Genomic DNA, 18043 nt, shown 5'->3' on the forward strand with positions numbered 1-18043 from the left:
TAACCTTAGACCTCCGTAGATGGTCATCGACCACTGGTGCTAATCAGTGGGGTTCGAAATGGTTAGTCCCGCCGAGATATCCCATTGAACCGGGATAGGAAAGATAATTTACACAAAAAGTACTAATAAATCATCCTCATGAACCGAGGTTCAAGTATTCATGTAAGTATACACAGGTATTGTATCTACGTAAAGGTATTCATGTAATGTGTTCATGTAACGGATTCATGTATCATGTAAGCATATGTAAAGGTACTCATGTATCAGATAATGTACTAGTAAAGACTCATGAATGAACTGACTCTTGTGTGATTCCTTGTAATAGGAATAATGTTTGATATCTTCTAACTATCCCTATGATAGTTAACTGAAAGGTAATTGGTTGTTCAAGTAGGTTTATACACTCTTGCTGCCCAAGAGTGTTGGAAACTAAATGAAGGGTGAAAACTATAATCTCTAACATATATATGAACATATACGTATAAGTATAGTTTGGTTCAAGAAAGTAAAAACGGTTTTGTACGACATCTAAGAGTTTTGAACAATAATTAACAAGGACTTGATGTCATTTTAATAAACCTTTCAAAAGTAATACTTTTGATAACAAAGTATTTTTAAGATTTGAAACCATTTCATGCATCACATTTTGTAGTATGTGAAATCTGCTGATTTAAAACACAGTTATAAAATACATATAAATGATTTAATAACATGTTGTTTTCTACTTGTATTCCCCCCCCCCCATTAAAGCATTTAAAATCATTTAAAACATTGATTTAGGGGTATGAACTCACATGTAGATGGTGGTTTGGATGAACTGGATGGTGTAGGATTGTTAGGTGTCAAGTGAGGACTTGTACACACACTACGATCCTAATGAACATATAATCACACATATATGCACTCAATTAGTCTTAACTTACTAATTGATCATTTTAAGACATCCTAGAACATAATAAGCACTTTATATAAGTGTTTTAAGCCCTAAGGATTGCATCTAAGCTATTATGGGACAAGGTACTTGGGTTTAGGGTTCCAAAGGACCCCATACTTGAGTTTACTCTCCATATAACCTCACACATGGAGTTTACGGTTGTAAACTCTTGAGTTTACGACCGTAAACTCCAAGACTTAAAGTCCTTGGTTGTTTTGAGGTGTTAAATGATCCCTAGAAGCATTCCAACTTTGTGGGTTAATTCTTAGAAGGGTTTAAGGCATAGAAACACTCCTTTAAGGAGTTTATGGCCCTAAGGCCATTTCCTTGGGAGTTTACTGCCGTAAACTCTCTTGGAATGTTGTTTTTGTTGCTTTCAAGTCCCTTGCACATGTGGTATAGGTCTTAGACTTTTATTCCAAGCATATGAAGGCCTTAGGCACACTTTGGTGCCCTTCTTTGATGTTCACGGCCCAAGAACCTTATTAGGGCCGTGAACTCACTTTGAGGGGTGTTTTTGATGTGTTTTGGTCCTTGATTTAAGTGGGAACAATTCCTAGTAAATGTCTAAGGCTTTAGGTGCCTTAAAAGCACCCTTTTGTCCATGATTTTGGAGTTCACGGTCCAAGATCTTCTTGGGCCGTGAACACCTAAACTTGGGTGATTCTTTGATGTTTTCTTGTCCCTAATACACTTCTATACAAGTCCAAGGTAATAGCACGTCATGGGGGAAAGTCTAGGCTTTGTTTCGGGAGTTTACCGCCCAAGAACACCTTGGGGAGTAAACTCCTAAATCTAGTTATTTAGCTATCTAAAACATGTTATAAACACATAATAAGCTTTCTACCACTACTAGGGAGAGTTACTTACATTTTGGTATAAAAATCCGAAGATCCGTGAGAGAGAAAATGGCTTTTCTCTAGTTGGAAATGCGAATAATGAATGAATTTGGTTCAGAATTCTATTTATAGTCCTGAGATATTTTTGGCAGAAAATATTTTTATTCCTGAAATGATTTCTAATTTAACAGAGTGTTGGAATAACAGTGTTTCACAAAACCTTAGTGCATCCACTCTCCTGATATTTCCTGAAGTGTAAACCCTGAAGAACTCAAACTTATACTAAAAAGTCTGAAAATCAATTGTGACTGTTATAACTTCTATTGAAGTGATATTGTTTGTTCAGAATGGAAATTTTGGGTTCTCACAGCCGCCTCTGGAGGTTCCCATGTTGAAATAGGAGTATATTTCGATGGATTTCACCACTAAGTTGCCGAAGACGGCAAAGGGTTTTGATGCTATTTGGGTCATCATGGATCGATTGACCAAGAATGCCCATTTTCTGGCAATTGGGGAGAGCTCGTCGGCCAAGAAGTTGGCTGATGTGTATATTCGTGACATTTGCTCACCATGGGGTTCTGGTCTCTATTGTTTCAGACCGCGATGTTCGGTTCACCTCCCATTTCTGGCATAAGTTCCACGAGGAATTGGGCATGAGGCTGCATTTCAGCACAACTTATCATCCGCAGACCAATGGCTAGAGCGAGCGGACCATTCAGACTCTTCAGGATATGTTGCGAGCTTGCATCATTGATTTTGGTGTGAGCTGGGACTTCTACCTACCTCTTGTTGAGTTCTCCTACAAAAACAGTTTCCACTCCAGTGTTGGTGCTCCTCCTTTTGAGTTGTTGTATAGGCGGAGGTGTCATACCCCAGTCTGTTGGGGCGAGGTTAGCCATAGGGTCATGGGTCGGACCGAGGTGGTACTGCAGACTATAGAGATGATCCAGCAGATCGAGCAGAGATTGCAGACTACTTAGAGTCGGTAGAAGAGTTATGTCTACCGACGCCGATCTGAGTTAGAGTTTCAGGTCAGTGACATGGTGTTGCTGACGGTCTCACCCTGGAATGGTGTGATTCGCCTCAGGAAGAGGGGAAGTTGGGCCCTCGATATATTGGGCTATTCCGGATTATTTCCAGGATTGGCAAGGTTGTGTATAGATTGGATCTTCTGGAGGAGCTCAATCAAATTCATAGTACTTCCCACGTTTCGTAGATACAGAAGTGTATTTTGGTCGAGGATACAGTGGTATCATTGGATGACATTCAAGTTGATGAGCACCTGAACTATGTTGAGAGGTCAGTGGCTGTTCTGGAAAGACGACTTAAGGCTCTGCGTAACAAGGAGATACCTTTTGTAAAGGTACAGTGGCAGCATTGGAGGGGATCCGAGTGGACCTGGGAGCAAGAGGTTGAGATGCAGGAGCATTATCTGGGTTTGTTCACCGTTGTAGGATTCTAGGACGAAGCCTAGTTCAAGTGGGGGAGAGTTGTAACATCCCGATTCCCAGGTATGAGAATTTTATATAAAAAGGGCAATTTTCCTTGGAACTCGTCGAGTTGATGGCCTCAATTCGACGTGTTGAAAGTTTACGGGTCGCGGATCTTTTTGAACCAACTCGACGAGTTGGAGAATAAAACTCGATGAGTTGGTGGCTGAATATGAAACCCTAATTTTTCGAGTGTTGCACCCTATTTAAAGGCCTTAACTCCCATTGTTGGTCTGCCTAATTGCCCCTTCTGTCCAGAAAAGCTAGCCTTGTGTTTTCTCTCCTGTTTTTTAGTGTGTGTGAGGTCAAAGAGTGTTTCCTTGGTGTTCTCTTGAAGAATATTGAAGTAGGTGGTGCATAGCGTGAAGGGAGAAGCTTTAGATCCATAATCTTCTTGAGTTTAGCTACTCTTTTGAGGTAAAAAGTCGAAAACTTACTCATCTATTGCTTAGATCTCTTCCTTGGAAGTTTATTGTCATTTTTGGCTCATTTTTGGGTTGTTCTTGGTTTGAGCATGTCCTGAAGTTATTGTTGGATTAGTGTCTAAGTCCATAACTATTTTGGTATGTGCTTGACCCGATTATGAGCATGGTCCTTTTGGGTTGCCTTCACCATAGCAATATGTAGGATGAATTAAGGAGAGAGAGGTTTAAATATGATTTATTAATATATTATGAGAATAATATATTAAAGGAGAAATCATATTGTTTAATTAATATTAGTCAATAATTAATTATGAATTAATTTTGTGGCTAAAAGAGATTAATTAAACTTAGGGGACTGGACTGCAATTATTGGATAATTGAGTTATTGGGCTAAGGAATGCTAAATGAATATGGGGTGAACGAAATTATGATGAAAGCCCATCATATTTTCGTCCATGGCCTTATCCAGAAGGTTCCATGGGTTGCTTAGAGTTTAAGCTGTCCATTAGGGTTTTGACTGAAACCCTAGCAGCCCACACAAGTATATAAAGGACCCCTTAGGCTCCAAAAACGTGTGGAACTAATTCTCTAGGGTTTCTAGCTGGTTTTGGGCAGCCTCCTTTCTTCTCCTCTTCATCCAAGTTGTATATGGTGTTTGTGACTCCATTAGAGGTGCAGCATTTGAGGCACTAAGCTTTTGAAGCCAATCTAAGCAAGGAATTGATTGTTATTGCTATATAACAATCAAAGGTAATTCTCTAAACCCTAATTCAGTTTATAATATGTTAGATCTAAGTTTATTAGTCTTGGATTCAAAGCATGTACAATAGAGAAACCTAGATCCAAGCATTAGGGTTTGTATGAGCACATAGGATTGTTCTTATGCCTAAAACCCATCAGTGGTATCAGAGCCTTGATTGGTTTCAATTGTATGTGATGCTATGTTGCTTTATTTGCTGAAAAACGAATTTTTGGCCTCTGCCCGACCTGACTCGGCGAGTCAGTGGATGAACTCGGCGAGTCTGTCTGACTCGGCGAGTCCAGTCCCTGACTCGGCGAGTCCAGGGGTCAGACAGAGGGATTTCCGGGTTTTGGCTGTTGTTTTGACTTGGTTTTAATGCCTAATTCGTTTTTTGAAGCTAAAATCCGAATTTTATCTTAATTAAATGTTTATCCTTGCCAAAACAATAGATAATTTCAAATCTTTTAAATATTGGTTGTTTATGTGATAAATATGAATTATTTAAAGTTATTTGGTAACTATCTGATGACTAAAATAAGATTAGGTCAAAAATAGATAATTATGAAATTAATTGTTTAATTTGAATTATTTGTTGTTTGATCCCTAATGTTTTGAAATGTTTCAAAACTTGCCCTCAAGTTTTGGAATTTAAAGTTTGACTAAAAGTTTAATTTTGAAATGTTAAATTCTAAAACCCTAGTAATTTGAAAAAGTTCAAATCACACCCTTATGGTTTTATTAATTAATTAAAATGTATAATTAAAAGTGATTTAATAAACCCATAAAGTCTTGGTTTACATTTAATTAAATTAAAAGTATAATTTTACTAAATTAAACCATCTAGTATTTTAAAATTGTAAAATACACCCTATACTATATATAACATTAAAAGTCTAATATTATATATGTATGAGTAAACAGTCAGTCTTACCGTTAGTAGGCCTCATTCACGAAGCTGGTCTATAAGGGGTGTTTAAGGAAATTGCCTATAAAATGGCGATTGAATGGGTATCCACTCTTACCCACCGCACTCTTGACTAGTGGAGGGTCGTTAGCCGAACGGGTAGGATAGGACAGAAACCTTCCATTATAAGTATAATGGAGTACAAAGTAACTAAATCCCTTTTCAAATTCCCAAATCATAGTTACTTTAGGAAAAATGTGAAATTGTATGCTAATCCATAGAATTACACTTCGTACCCCTGTCAAACGTTAGTGGAGCGTGTGTGGTTAACCGGCACACTAATTTGGGGATGACATTGATAGCGAAGGGTGACTCGATGTTTGTCATAGATCAATGGAGCGTGTGTGGCTAACCGGCACATTGATTAGGTGATAGTAGCATTGGGTGCACCACGTGATTCGTATGGTTATTCACACCTTGTTTGTGATCCTCGGCATCCCAGTCACAAATAGTAGGGCATAATCGAGATTAAACATGCCATTGAAAAGTTCAATGAATCTCAAAAGATCTAGGAGTTTCAATTCATTTAAAACTTAATCTTCCGTTTCGGTTTTCATGGTGGAAATTGGTAAATCGTCATTTGCCTACCTTCAAATATTTTGCAACTAGATTACGGCATCCCTCTTCTAGGTTGTAGAGTATTGTGTTGGATCCTAGCTTGATGTTTCATTTGGGTGTTACATCAAGAATTCTAATCAACATGACTTGAATTTTCTCCCGTTTTGTAGATGTCGGGATCTTACAATGGTCTTCCCAAATCCTTTGGAACAAGCTTTCCAAATGAAGATGACGTTCCGAGATACAATCAAGGAAATGAGAGTCATGCTTCACTTCCTCCACCTCCTCCAATCATTCTCCCTGACCCACAAGTTCAAAGGCTTGAAAAGTTCAAGCTCACTCAAGCCCTTTTGGCAAGTAAACACGAAGATGGGAAACCTGTGTGTGCACACGTCTTAGAGATGAAGTCACACATTAATAGGTTAAGCATGTTGGGTGTCGAGATTTCAAGCGAGTTGGCTGCTCACTGGGTTCTTCAGTCACTTCCTGAATCATATAGTCAGTTCGATAAAGAGTACTATATGATGGATCACGACGTAACCCTCATTAATCTCACCTATTTGCTTATAGCTGCTGAATCAACAATGATTTGGCGTGCTGGTCAAGCAAACTTGTCTGGTGAATCAAACTCCCAAAGTTCAATGGACACTGGCAACATCGGAAGTGCAGAAAGAACTAAGTCTGTGATTGTCCGATGTGCTGTGCCAAAGGATTCCATTTGCTTTTATTGCCAAGAGAAGGGGCATTGGAGACGAAGCTGCCCTAACTACCTGAGAGATCTAAGAGATGGGAGAGTCAAGACGTATGGCTCTGCTTCAGGTAAAATCTATTATCTAACTCTTTTGAGTTCCTATTCTAGATTCTTAATACATGATGTGATAAGATTACATTTTGATGTTTTGTAGGATCGAAGAAAAGAGAGGAAGCTTGAGGGAAGAAGTGAGCTGAATCTAATCATGAAGAAATGGATTTCGATCGCATTACTTGAAGAATGGATTCTTGAGCTACTACTTGGAGTTAGAATAGATTGTTAAGAAATATGTAATAACATAGTTTTTCAATTAAATTGCATTGTAAAGACAAATTTCTTTCCGCAATAAAATGAATTTTGATTTTATCTTATTTATTTATCCTTGCGATGGCATGTATGAAAAAATTGATGTTTGAATGTTTCTATTATTAGCAACAATGGATTTGATTCTTAATTGTATTATTTGTGGAAATATCAAAAGTTTACCAAATAGGGAGAGTTTCTCATCGCCCAAGTTTCAATTGGACAGAAACTTGGAATCATGCAATGTGTATTGTATGATGAATGAAAAACTTTCACATTTGGGAAACTTAGACTAATTCTTTGACAAAGTGTCAAATTGAAGGACTAGGAAGATCAATTACACTAGGTTGTGCGTTGATCAAGTCTACCACAAGAGTGACAAAGATATTCGTCATGATTTACTAAAGTTTAGTAAATATGGTTATACTTATAAGATTGAGTATAACTCTGAGTTGACTGAAATAGTTTCAATCAATAGCAGAACGAATAAGAAGAATCAAGAAGGCAGAAAGATAAAAGTTTCTCCATTCTAAGAAGAAGGGAGAGTACCTTTTATTGTGTTTTATGATGAAGTCTTAATGATTAAGAACCATATCTCAATTGATCCTCTAAGTGAGTCTTAGTGCATTTTCATGTCTAAGAAGAGGAATCGAGAATTGTAGAAATGGTTAAATCAAAGAGTCAATCATACTTCGTTCCAATATCAAGTCTTAGAGTCATACTCCAAGATTGTGACATTGAGTGACAAGTCTTAAGTAGGTGTATAGCACTCATCAAATGTGGAATTTGGAAAAGTTTTCTTATTCTTGCACATTAGAAATTGGTAAGTTGTGATGTCTTGGATAAGACAAAGACCAACTAGGACCAATTTGTGAAGTGTTTTGTCTTGATAAGAACTACACTAACTCTTGAATGTTTGCTTTGTCAAGAAATCTTTCTTGACAAGAGAATCTTATATGTCAAGGAGTCAGTGGGAGTCTTAATGGTCTTGAAAGGTTTCAAGAACAAATCAAGAATATACCTTATCGATGATCACTAGCACACGACTTGAGGTTTGCAACCTATCGTGCTGACATTATTTTGTTTTTGTGCCATTCCAACTGAGTTAATTGCGTATGTGAGTTCTATGAGTTCTCATTTGAATGCATACTAGAGCCTTAGTCGATGGAAAGTACATTGATATGTAAGGACAAGTTACTAAACTACTTGGAAGACATGGTGGGCACTCGTGTTACCATAAGGCAAGAAATCAAGATTAAGAAAGTTCAGTCCATATGAGTTTGGATTTGTCGCAAACCCTGGTTTTGGCAAATTCACATGGATAGGAAATCATACACCATAAAATCTAAGTGTCATAAGATTCCCTCCTTCATGAAAAATGACTGTGAGGAAATGCTTTCACTAAAAGAAGATTTTAAGAAGATAGCGATTGTGAAAATTGTATTCTCAAAATTCGATTATGGTTACGGAATCCCTTCCATAGTTCGAATTATGAGATTTGGCAATTAGTTTCAACATTTGGAACTTAGTAACATAAGTTCTGAATTGTTTAAACACACATATAAGCTATCTAAGACAAAGGTGTATAAGGTTAAGAAGCCTAGATAAAGGCTTATCGAAGCATCTGGTATTAGAAATATGAATTTCATAAATTCAATAGGCATTGTTTTCTGAAAGTTCATTTGTTTTCTGAATACATGTCAAAGCTAGTGAGAGGATAAGTGTTATGCTTATATGATAATAATCATCATGATAGTGGGAGCATAAGTGTTATGCTTGTATGATTATTATGGCGAGTATTGCAAGTTAGCAATATTAATTATAGAAAAACAAAGATTCAATTTGCAAAGTTGCATGGGTTGAAAAGTTGTTTTAATATAATTAAGGGAGAGAATATTATACTTCGTTTCAAAATCTAAAGCTTAGATTGAGAAATTTTAATATTTTCAGTCAAAGGATACATTGTGTGTTCTTAAAATTCGATTATGATTACGGCATCCCTCTTCATAGTTCGAATTGTGAGAACATGACACATAAAATATTATGGAAAAAGATTGGTAAAGTATCATATCTTTATGTAAGACATTATGCATCATGTCCCATACGCTTCGGGTATAGGATCGATTGCAAATGTTATAATATTTTACCATTCTAAAATTTTCTAAATGTATAGCGCATTTAGAGGGAAAAAGGACTAGAATTGGTTTTGACTAAAATAATTAAACAACTATCAAAGGATGATCCAAAGTTCGCTGAGGATTAGTCGCTTGTGAGTGGTTGGAAGTATAGTATTGGATGGACCATATCGACATTATTATGAATAGATAAGATTCTATTAAGAATGAGTTGTCATATGAAAAATGTGGAAATGTTTCCATATTGGGAGTTGGATATTGAGATTCTATGCCTAGATTAGAAACTTTTATGCAGGAAGGATGTTCAAATGAATGTACTTTGAATGTGAGACTTCACGTCTATGGAATTGTCTTGTAACAATGTCCGATAGAGTACTTCAAAATTTCATTAGCCAAGTCTTGGTGACTTTTGTGCTATGACTTTATGAAAGGATCGTTGCATAAGATGTTAGAATCTAACATATTCTAATAGTAGCAAAGAACCTTGTGTTCTTACACTAATGATAAGGATTGGGAATTGTGAAATGAGCATCATTGAAAAGGTTTTTAAATTAATCTATTTCACAAAGTAAGGACCATAGGAAACATAGTGTGCATGCTTTATGCATGGGACAGCTATTGTTGTAATTTGAGTAATAAGTTGATTTTCTGAAACAGTAAACGATAATAATGAGTAATCAATATGGTGGTTAAATAGAAGTGTTTTATTTACTCTCACAAGTTTGAGGCCATATAGGATTAAGTATTATTGTTATGTTTCAATTTGCATGTTTTGACTTCCAGAATAACTAGGTTATTCAAACATCCACAGTCAGTCATACGTTGGGAGTAGGTATGAATAAAGACTGTCATGAATCGGTCTGTAGATTGTCTGAAGTGTTTAGACATGGCACAAGTTTGTTGTAGAGTTCATGAGTGCTTTGATAAGATTAGAGTATTGGATTAAACCCACGCTCACTTGGATCAATTCATGGTTTTATCACGAGTGATTAGTGAGACGATAATATTGTATATTCTTGAAACCGAGACGTGTGAGTTGTTATTTGTTGGTCGGTTACACATTGATAATAAGTAAACGCACCAGTAACTTGGTGTTATAAAACTTATTGTTGTGTGTGATTCGATCAGTAAATGCAAGTGAGCATTTGAGTCAAAGTTTATCCATTCCTTTTACCCAAAGTGGGATAAAAGCGATATCATTGGGCCTCTCGATGATTTAGTGATGACACCTAAGCGCTTGGCCAAGCCGGGACTAAGTTGATGTGTTCAATTGTAGTCTGTTATCAGTCGTCATAAATCGGAAGTCGGGAAACAGTACAGAGAGAATGATTGAAATTCATGTCTTTTGTCTATACGATATCTTGAGAATGGAGGAATATATAATCCCTTATCTAGAGGACACGCTATCTGATAAGATCAGAGTTGACAGCGGCTTTTGAAAGCTACGATTGCTGATTAGGTTCTGAAGTCATACGGAAAATAGTTATTAGACTTATCCAAGTAGGAGACTGTTGGATTAGTGTCTAAGTCCATAACTATTTTGGTATGTACTTGACCCGATTATGAGCATGGTCCTTTTGGGTTGCCTTCACCATAGCAATATGTAGGATGAATTAAGGAGAGAGAGGTTTAAATATGATTTATTAATATATTATGAGAATAATATATTAAAGGAGAAATCATATTGTTTAATTAATATTAGTCAATAATTAATTATGAATTAATTTTGTGGCTAAAAGAGATTAATTAAACTTAGGGGACTGGACTGCAATTATTGGATAATTGAGTTATTGGGCTAAGGAATGCTAAAGGAATAAGGGGTGGATGAAATTATGATGGAAGCCCATCATATTTTCGTCCATGGCCTTATCCAGAAGGTTCTATGGGTTGCTTAGAGTTTAAGCTGTCCATTAGGGTTTTGACTGAAACCCTAGCAGCCCACACAAGTATATAAAGGACCCCTTAGGCTCCAAAAACGTGTGGAACTAATTCTCAAGGGTTTCTAGCCGTTTTTGGGCAGCCTCCTTTCTTCTCCTCTTCATCCAAGTTGTATATGGTGTTTGTGAGTCCATTAGAGGTGTAGCATTTGAGGCACTAAGCTTTTGAAGCCAATCCAAGCAAGGAATTGATTGTTATTGCTATATAACAATCAAAGGTAATTCTCTAAACCCTAATTCAGTTTATAATATGTTAGATCTAAGTTTATTAGTCTTGGATTCAAAGCATGTACAATAGAGAAACCTAGATCCAAGCATTAGGATTTGTATGAGCACATAGGATTGTTCTTATGCCTAAAACCCATCAGTTATAACTTCAGATCTGGATGTTTTTTGGCCTCCTTGGGCTTAAATTTTCAAGCTTTATCTAGATCTAGGCTTCCTTCATGTTCTAAGTCCCCTAATAAGCCTTCTTTGAGTGTTTTAGCCTCTTGGTGTTATGCACGGATGTAAAGTTAGCAACTTTACGTGGTTTTTCAGCTTTTGGGTTCCAAATCTACATTCTTCAGCATTAGAAGGGATGAAGAAGGACTGAATAGGTTAAGCTGAAAAAACTCAACGAGTTGTCCAGACAACTCGACGAGTTGGATCGGGTTTTTCTGCTTTTCTGGAAACTGTAGGAACTCAACGAGTTGTCCTGATAACTCGGCGAGTTGTCTCGGGTTTTCCCCGTTTCTCTAAGTACTGAAGAAACTCGACTTTATTGTGTGAAACCCATTGATTTTTAACCAATTACAATCATACCATCTAAAAACAATTAATAAAAACAAAAATGAAAAAAAAATCTCATACTTTGGGAGATACAATGTGTTTTTTCATAAAACTCAACTAAAAAGCTTGCATTCTCTAATGAGGAGTGTGGTCAACATTTTAATTAACCCATTAAGTGACAACCTCTTAATGGTTCAACATTCAAAGTGTTTGGTTTATCAATTTTTTTACTTCTGATTGGTCTAAATCCCTCTTAACAATTCAAACAAAAAAACATGTTTAAACCATTATTTGTTGAAGATTACACCTATTACCCCCATTAAGTAAAATATTTCTCTTTCTCTCTCTCTTTCTCCCCCTCTCTCTCTCTCGATCGACTATCTCTTTATCTTTCTTTCTTTCTCTCTCTCTCTCTCTCTACCGCTCTTATCACAGCCTTCCAAAACTTTCATCGGTGTAACTCACACACCCACCACCTTCATCTTCATTCCACAAAATCACCCTTGTTGTCGTCCTCTTTCCTCGAAGCCACCATCGACGTCATATTCCCTCCTTACAACTACCAACGCCATCATAATATCAACATGTATGTAACATTTGTTTATGAAATCCTCTTGGTATCAACATTTCTTATTTTGTTTTTGGAGTCCTCTTTGTATCAATTCTTCTTTAAATTCGTATGCTTCGGTATTCAAGAACACTAACTGTCCCCATAAATATAAAGCTTCTGAGCCAGATACATCTTTAAAAGTACAAGAATCGAACTTGAAGTGGTCTTGAAGGACTACTAGGGTGTTAACTCATTCTTCTTAAACTTCTTCCATTTTTTGTCGTCATGATTAATAATCTCATGTGAATTAGGCATAAGCAACATAAAATAGAAAATAAAGAAGGTGTAGAATATATTGTTGATTGTTATTCTTGAACCTCTTTATCATGCTAATAAGAATCAATAATCCTCCAACATAAATGATTTCAACTTTTCATTGACAAATCAAGAAGCAGATGATAAAAAAATGGATCTATTTGAATCATGAATTGAATGTAATGCTTGTCGACTCCTTTAAACAATGTACCACAGTTGATACCAGTTTCCTTAATTTTGATATGGTAAGGCTTAACTTTCTTATGCAACATGCTCCATTCAATTCTTTGGGAAAAAACTTCCAATACCGTTCTAAGATACAAGGTTCATGGAGGGTTGCGAGCGAATTTAACGCCATTTTTATGTTTGAAAAGCATGGTGCCAAACCTCCAAATCTTGTACCCAATGCAATGATTAATGATTGTAGCATCATTGAGTGTGACAGAAAAGTTGGTCAAATAAGCAAGAGTAAGGGCTTTGTTAGGTGAGGCTTGATAGAGTTTTCACTAATCTAGCTTGTTGCTATGATTTATGGGAGTCTTAATTTAAGGGTAAATGATTAGATTAAAGCTCAAGAAGCCTCGATAACAAAAGTTCCAAAATATAATATATGTGGAACCCAAAATTGTCTTTCCAAAAGAACCCTTGTGGAGAGAAAGGGACTCCAACATATATAGCCACTTATAAGACCGTATCGTACCGATGTGGGATACACTAACACTTCCCCTCAGAGTCGGAGGCTCGATGAGGATAAACATGGATGTGTTGAGCTACAGGGGTGTGGGACGTCGACTCTAATACCATGTAAATATATGTAGAGTCCAAAATTGTCTTTCCAAAAGAGTCATTGTGGAGAAAATGAGACTCCAACTTATATAGCCACTTATAAGACCGTATCACACTCATGTGAGACACAACACAAAACTATATGATGTTGTTGAAGCACCCATTTGCAGTGCTTGTGAGATATTTTCCATTAAAATAAGCCATCCAAGGATCTATTGCCTTATTAAAGCTTCATGGTCTATATATGGTGAATGGTAATGATGCTAACTAGGGGTGAGCGCGGTGCGGTTCGGTGCGATTATTAGTCAAAACCTCACCACTAACCGCAAATGCGGTTAATCCATTTTCAAAACCGCATGGTGCGGTTATTTTTGCGGTGCGGTTAGGCGGTTATTTTTGCAGTGCGGTTTTGTTTTTTCTGTGTTGCGGTTATTAACTGCATGGATTTGGTGCGATTATTTTGTGTGGTTTTTAACCACAGTTTAGAGCCCAAATAGTTTTAAGAGTTCAAACATATTACTTGTAATAATAAAAAAAAAAAAAAAAAACCATAAGGTATAAGACAATTAACTATATAACTTAAACCACAAACAACTAATATCTTAAAAACGTCAAATCAATAGTAATTAACAAGAAATATCTTAAAATTGTCTAATTTCATCATTTTTCAAAGTTAAACATAAGAAAAAACCAACAGTTTTGTCTTCTATTATTTTATCCGTCTTTTATTCATGAAACTTGTGTTATTTTTAATATTTAATAAACTAATAATTGATAAAAAATATATATAATATATGCGGTGCGGTGCGGTTTTTTTGCGGTTTTTGGAAACTAATAACTGATTCGCACCGCAAATTTGCGGTTTTTGAAAAACAGAAAACCTCACAATCGGTTTTTATTGCGGTTGCGGTTTTTCGGTTGCGGTTTATGCGATTTTTGTGGTTAATTTTAGTTGCGGTGCAGTTTTTGCTCACCCCTACATGAATGCAAGAGAGTTAGCTGATGTTGTAAAACCTTGACTCGATTGCGGTTTGGTTTTATACCATCCTTGTATTGAAGATACTTCAAAACCAAATGATTCAAAGAGTCTGACTTATTCAATGTTAAGGTTGCCAAATAAGTCGTAATCAATTCTCATATATTAGGAAAAATAAATGAGTTACCTCTAGATGAGATACTTTGAGTTGTTCCCATTGTGACGTGTAGGATTTAATCTCTTTGAGATTTTGGATAAACACTTCGTCTCTAAATGAAGCAGAAGCGTCTATTTTAGGTATATTTTGTTTTCAAAAATCTTATAATAATAGTTGATATAAAAGACTCTCATCTTTTTCAAAGTATATACAACAAGCTTTTGATTTTTCTTTACTTATTTATCCCTCATTCAAAAATATGTGACAAGCAAAGACAGCTGGAATGACAAATTGGTCAAACCGTTATTTACAATTTGCTCAAATGCTTATAATCCTTAACTTTAAAAATAACATAAGTAATTTAATAGTAGTTTTTGATAATGATATGTAGTAACTAGTAAATTAATTATTATAAGAAAATAAACATTTTGATTCGTATTAAAATCTTATACAACAGTTTTATAAAGAAGAGTCCAAGAGTATAGATCCCGCCACCATACAATAAGATATTAAACAGAAATATAATGAAGCAAACGTGTTCACAGGTGATAGCGACATGATTGAATATTCTACCATTTTTGTCCATGTAGAAAAGTTAGCAATCTTTCTTTCACCCTTTTGTAACAGTAATACCACGGATAATAAGGTCTCTAGTTTAGAAAGTTAGCAGATGGAGACACCTGAACCACTCCAAATACTTGGGAGAAACGATATAAAACGAAACACATCCATCTCCATTCATAAATTTCTTATCTTTTAGCAACATGACGCTTACAACGCCCCTTGTATGCGTTTTCTTTCCTTTTTGTATTCTTTCTTTCAACTCTGTTTACACTTTACCTCTTCTTCTTCTTCTTCTCCATCTAACTTTTTACTTCATCACTGGTTCTAATGGTGATGACTTGCATTCATAACAGGTTGACAACAGAAGCGAAAGGGAGAGAGCAATCGACGAATGGCTTCCGGTTACCTCCTCCCGGAACGCCAAATGGTGGTACTCCGCCTTCCACAACGTCACCGCCATGGTCGGAGCTGGTGTTCTCAGTCTCCCTTACGCCATGTCACAACTCGGCTGGTCAGTCCTCTCTCTCCGTTGACCTGAAACACAAAGATGAAAACAGATTTTGTGCGTTCCGATCAGCATCCATCATAATTAGGGAAACAGTTGTTTTGCCCTAATAATTGTGAAATCGTTCTACTGATTTGAATTTCAGGGGTCCTGGAGTATCAGTACTGGTAATCTCATGGGTCGTAACTCTCTACACGCTCTGGCAAATGGTTGAGATGCACGAAATGGTTCCCGGAAAACGATTCGACAGATACCATGAGCTCGGGCAGCACGCTTTTGGGGAAAAACTCGGTCTATACATCGTCGTTCCACAGCAGCTCATCGTTGAGGTCGGTGTCAACATCGTGTACATGGTGACCGGAGGGACATCATTGAAAAAATTCCACGATCTGGTATGTAACGACAAGTGCAAAGACATCAGACTCTCTTACTTCATCATGATCTTCGCTTCTGTCCACTTCGTCCTCTCTCATCTCCCCAATTTCAATTCCATATCTGGAGTTTCACTCGCTGCAGCAGTCATGTCGCTGAGTTACTCCATTATTGCGTGGTCGGCGTCTTTGGCAAAGGGTGTACAGCCGAACGTACAGTATGGATACAAATCGAGTACAACAGCAGGGAAGGTTTTCAGTTTTTTTAGCGCATTGGGTGATGTTGCTTTTGCATATGCTGGGCATAACGTGGTGTTAGAGATTCAAGCAACGATTCCTTCAACACCTGAGAAACCCTCGAAGGGTCCGATGTGGAAAGGGGTGGTTGTTGCTTATATCGTTGTGGCTATCTGTTATTTTCCGGTTGCCATTATTGGGTATTGGGTGTTTGGAAACGAGGTCTCCGATAATATTCTCATCAGTTTGGAGAAGCCTAAGTGGCTCATAGCCATGGCTAATTTGTTCGTTGTTATTCATGTTATCGGAAGCTATCAGGTTCAAAATCTCTTCTTTACCTAAAAAGTCTCAATCTTGTAGTAGTAAAACAAATCTAAATTTTTTTTATTTCCTTTTCTTTTGTAGATTTATGCAATGCCAGTTTTTGATATGATTGAAACTGTTCTTGTCAAGAACTTAAACTTCACACCTAGCTTTACACTTCGATTCATCACCAGGAATCTGTATGTTGGTAAGTCAATTAATCATACAGGGGCAAATGAGTAAAATTAAACTATTCTTTCTGATGCATACAATTTAGTTGCAATGTTTTGTTTCCTTTTACCACAGCATTAACAATGTTCATTGGGATTTGCTTCCCTTTCTTCGGTGGACTTTTGGGATTCTTTGGTGGATTTGCATTTGCCCCTACAACATATTTTGTGAGAAACTTCTTCATCTCATTCTTCTTTTTGGAGTCTCGTGATATAATTTAAATTAATGTTTTGATAAATTTGTGCTAGTTACCTTGCATCATGTGGCTTACAATCTATAAACCAAACAAGTGGAGCCTATCTTGGATTGCCAACTGGGTATGCAGCATTATCTAAACAATCACTTGCTTAATTTTCAACCAGTTTATTTATGTACATATAAATATATTTCTGGTGTCACAAATTTCAGGTGTGTATCATACTCGGGGTTGCCTTGATGATTGTATCACCTATTGGAGGGTTAAGGCAGATCATTATTGAAGCCAAAGATTATGAATTCTTCTCTTAAAAGAATTAAAGAAACTAGCATAGCAGATTGAGTCATATTTAAAAGAAGCTCTTGATGTTATATGGAATAAGGAGCAATTGTTTGATTTGATGGTGTTATAATTTATTTTTATATGTATATGTGTTAAAAGTATTATGAGTTGAAAGATTGTTTAGAAGGGAAAGTGGCCATGGAATCAGTCAAGGAATTTACTTGCAGATGTTTCAACCCTTCCCTTGATACATTTATTATACCCACATTGTGTATGCATATCTGTATATGTATTTCCACTGTAAAATTATAAAGATATTCTCAATTCAATTTGCTATTTTTTTTTACTATGACATCAGTGGGTTGTTTCCTTGCTTAACTTGACTTGTAAATTTGTAATATTTCCCTATGAACGTGTTGATTGTTTGACATACATAAACAAAGAACCTAACTTTGTATAAAACATATTTCCAGTTACAAAAATCATATACCTGACCTGAAGGCAAAGTCAATGTAATTTGGTGAATCCTATTCCTAGGAGTTAAAAAGAATATTTATTTTCCTGTTAAACTTGTAATCATTCAACAAAAGTTGTTTCGTGATGGAAAGTTTCCAACAAGAAACCTACAAAGTCTAGTCCTAGTATTCCCAGATCAATTGAAATGAAATTCATATTGCCAAATCAAATTAGGAGTATAAATAAGCTTTCTCAATCACATCAA

The 18043-nt window shown here is 36.3% G+C and overlaps 1 protein-coding gene across 1 annotated transcript; it reads left to right on the forward strand.

Moving 5' to 3' along the window:
• The first annotated feature begins 15266 nt into the window (after positions 1-15266).
• Positions 15267-17674, forward strand: LOC145097952 (lysine histidine transporter 1-like). The gene is made up of 7 exons (XM_079035627.1): positions 15267-15418; positions 15551-15708; positions 15848-16628; positions 16716-16821; positions 16920-17011; positions 17093-17161; positions 17253-17674. Exons 1-7 carry the CDS (start codon positions 15398-15400, stop codon positions 17349-17351), a joined length of 1326 nt encoding a protein of 441 aa, XP_078891753.1. The 5' UTR covers positions 15267-15397; the 3' UTR covers positions 17352-17674.
• Positions 17675-18043: the final 369 nt, after the last annotated feature.

The sequence above is a fragment of the Lactuca serriola genome, chromosome 4 (assembly GCF_051521515.1).
Source record: "Lactuca serriola cultivar US96UC23 chromosome 4, Lser_US96UC23_V15, whole genome shotgun sequence".
NCBI lineage: Eukaryota > Viridiplantae > Streptophyta > Magnoliopsida > Asterales > Asteraceae > Lactuca > Lactuca serriola.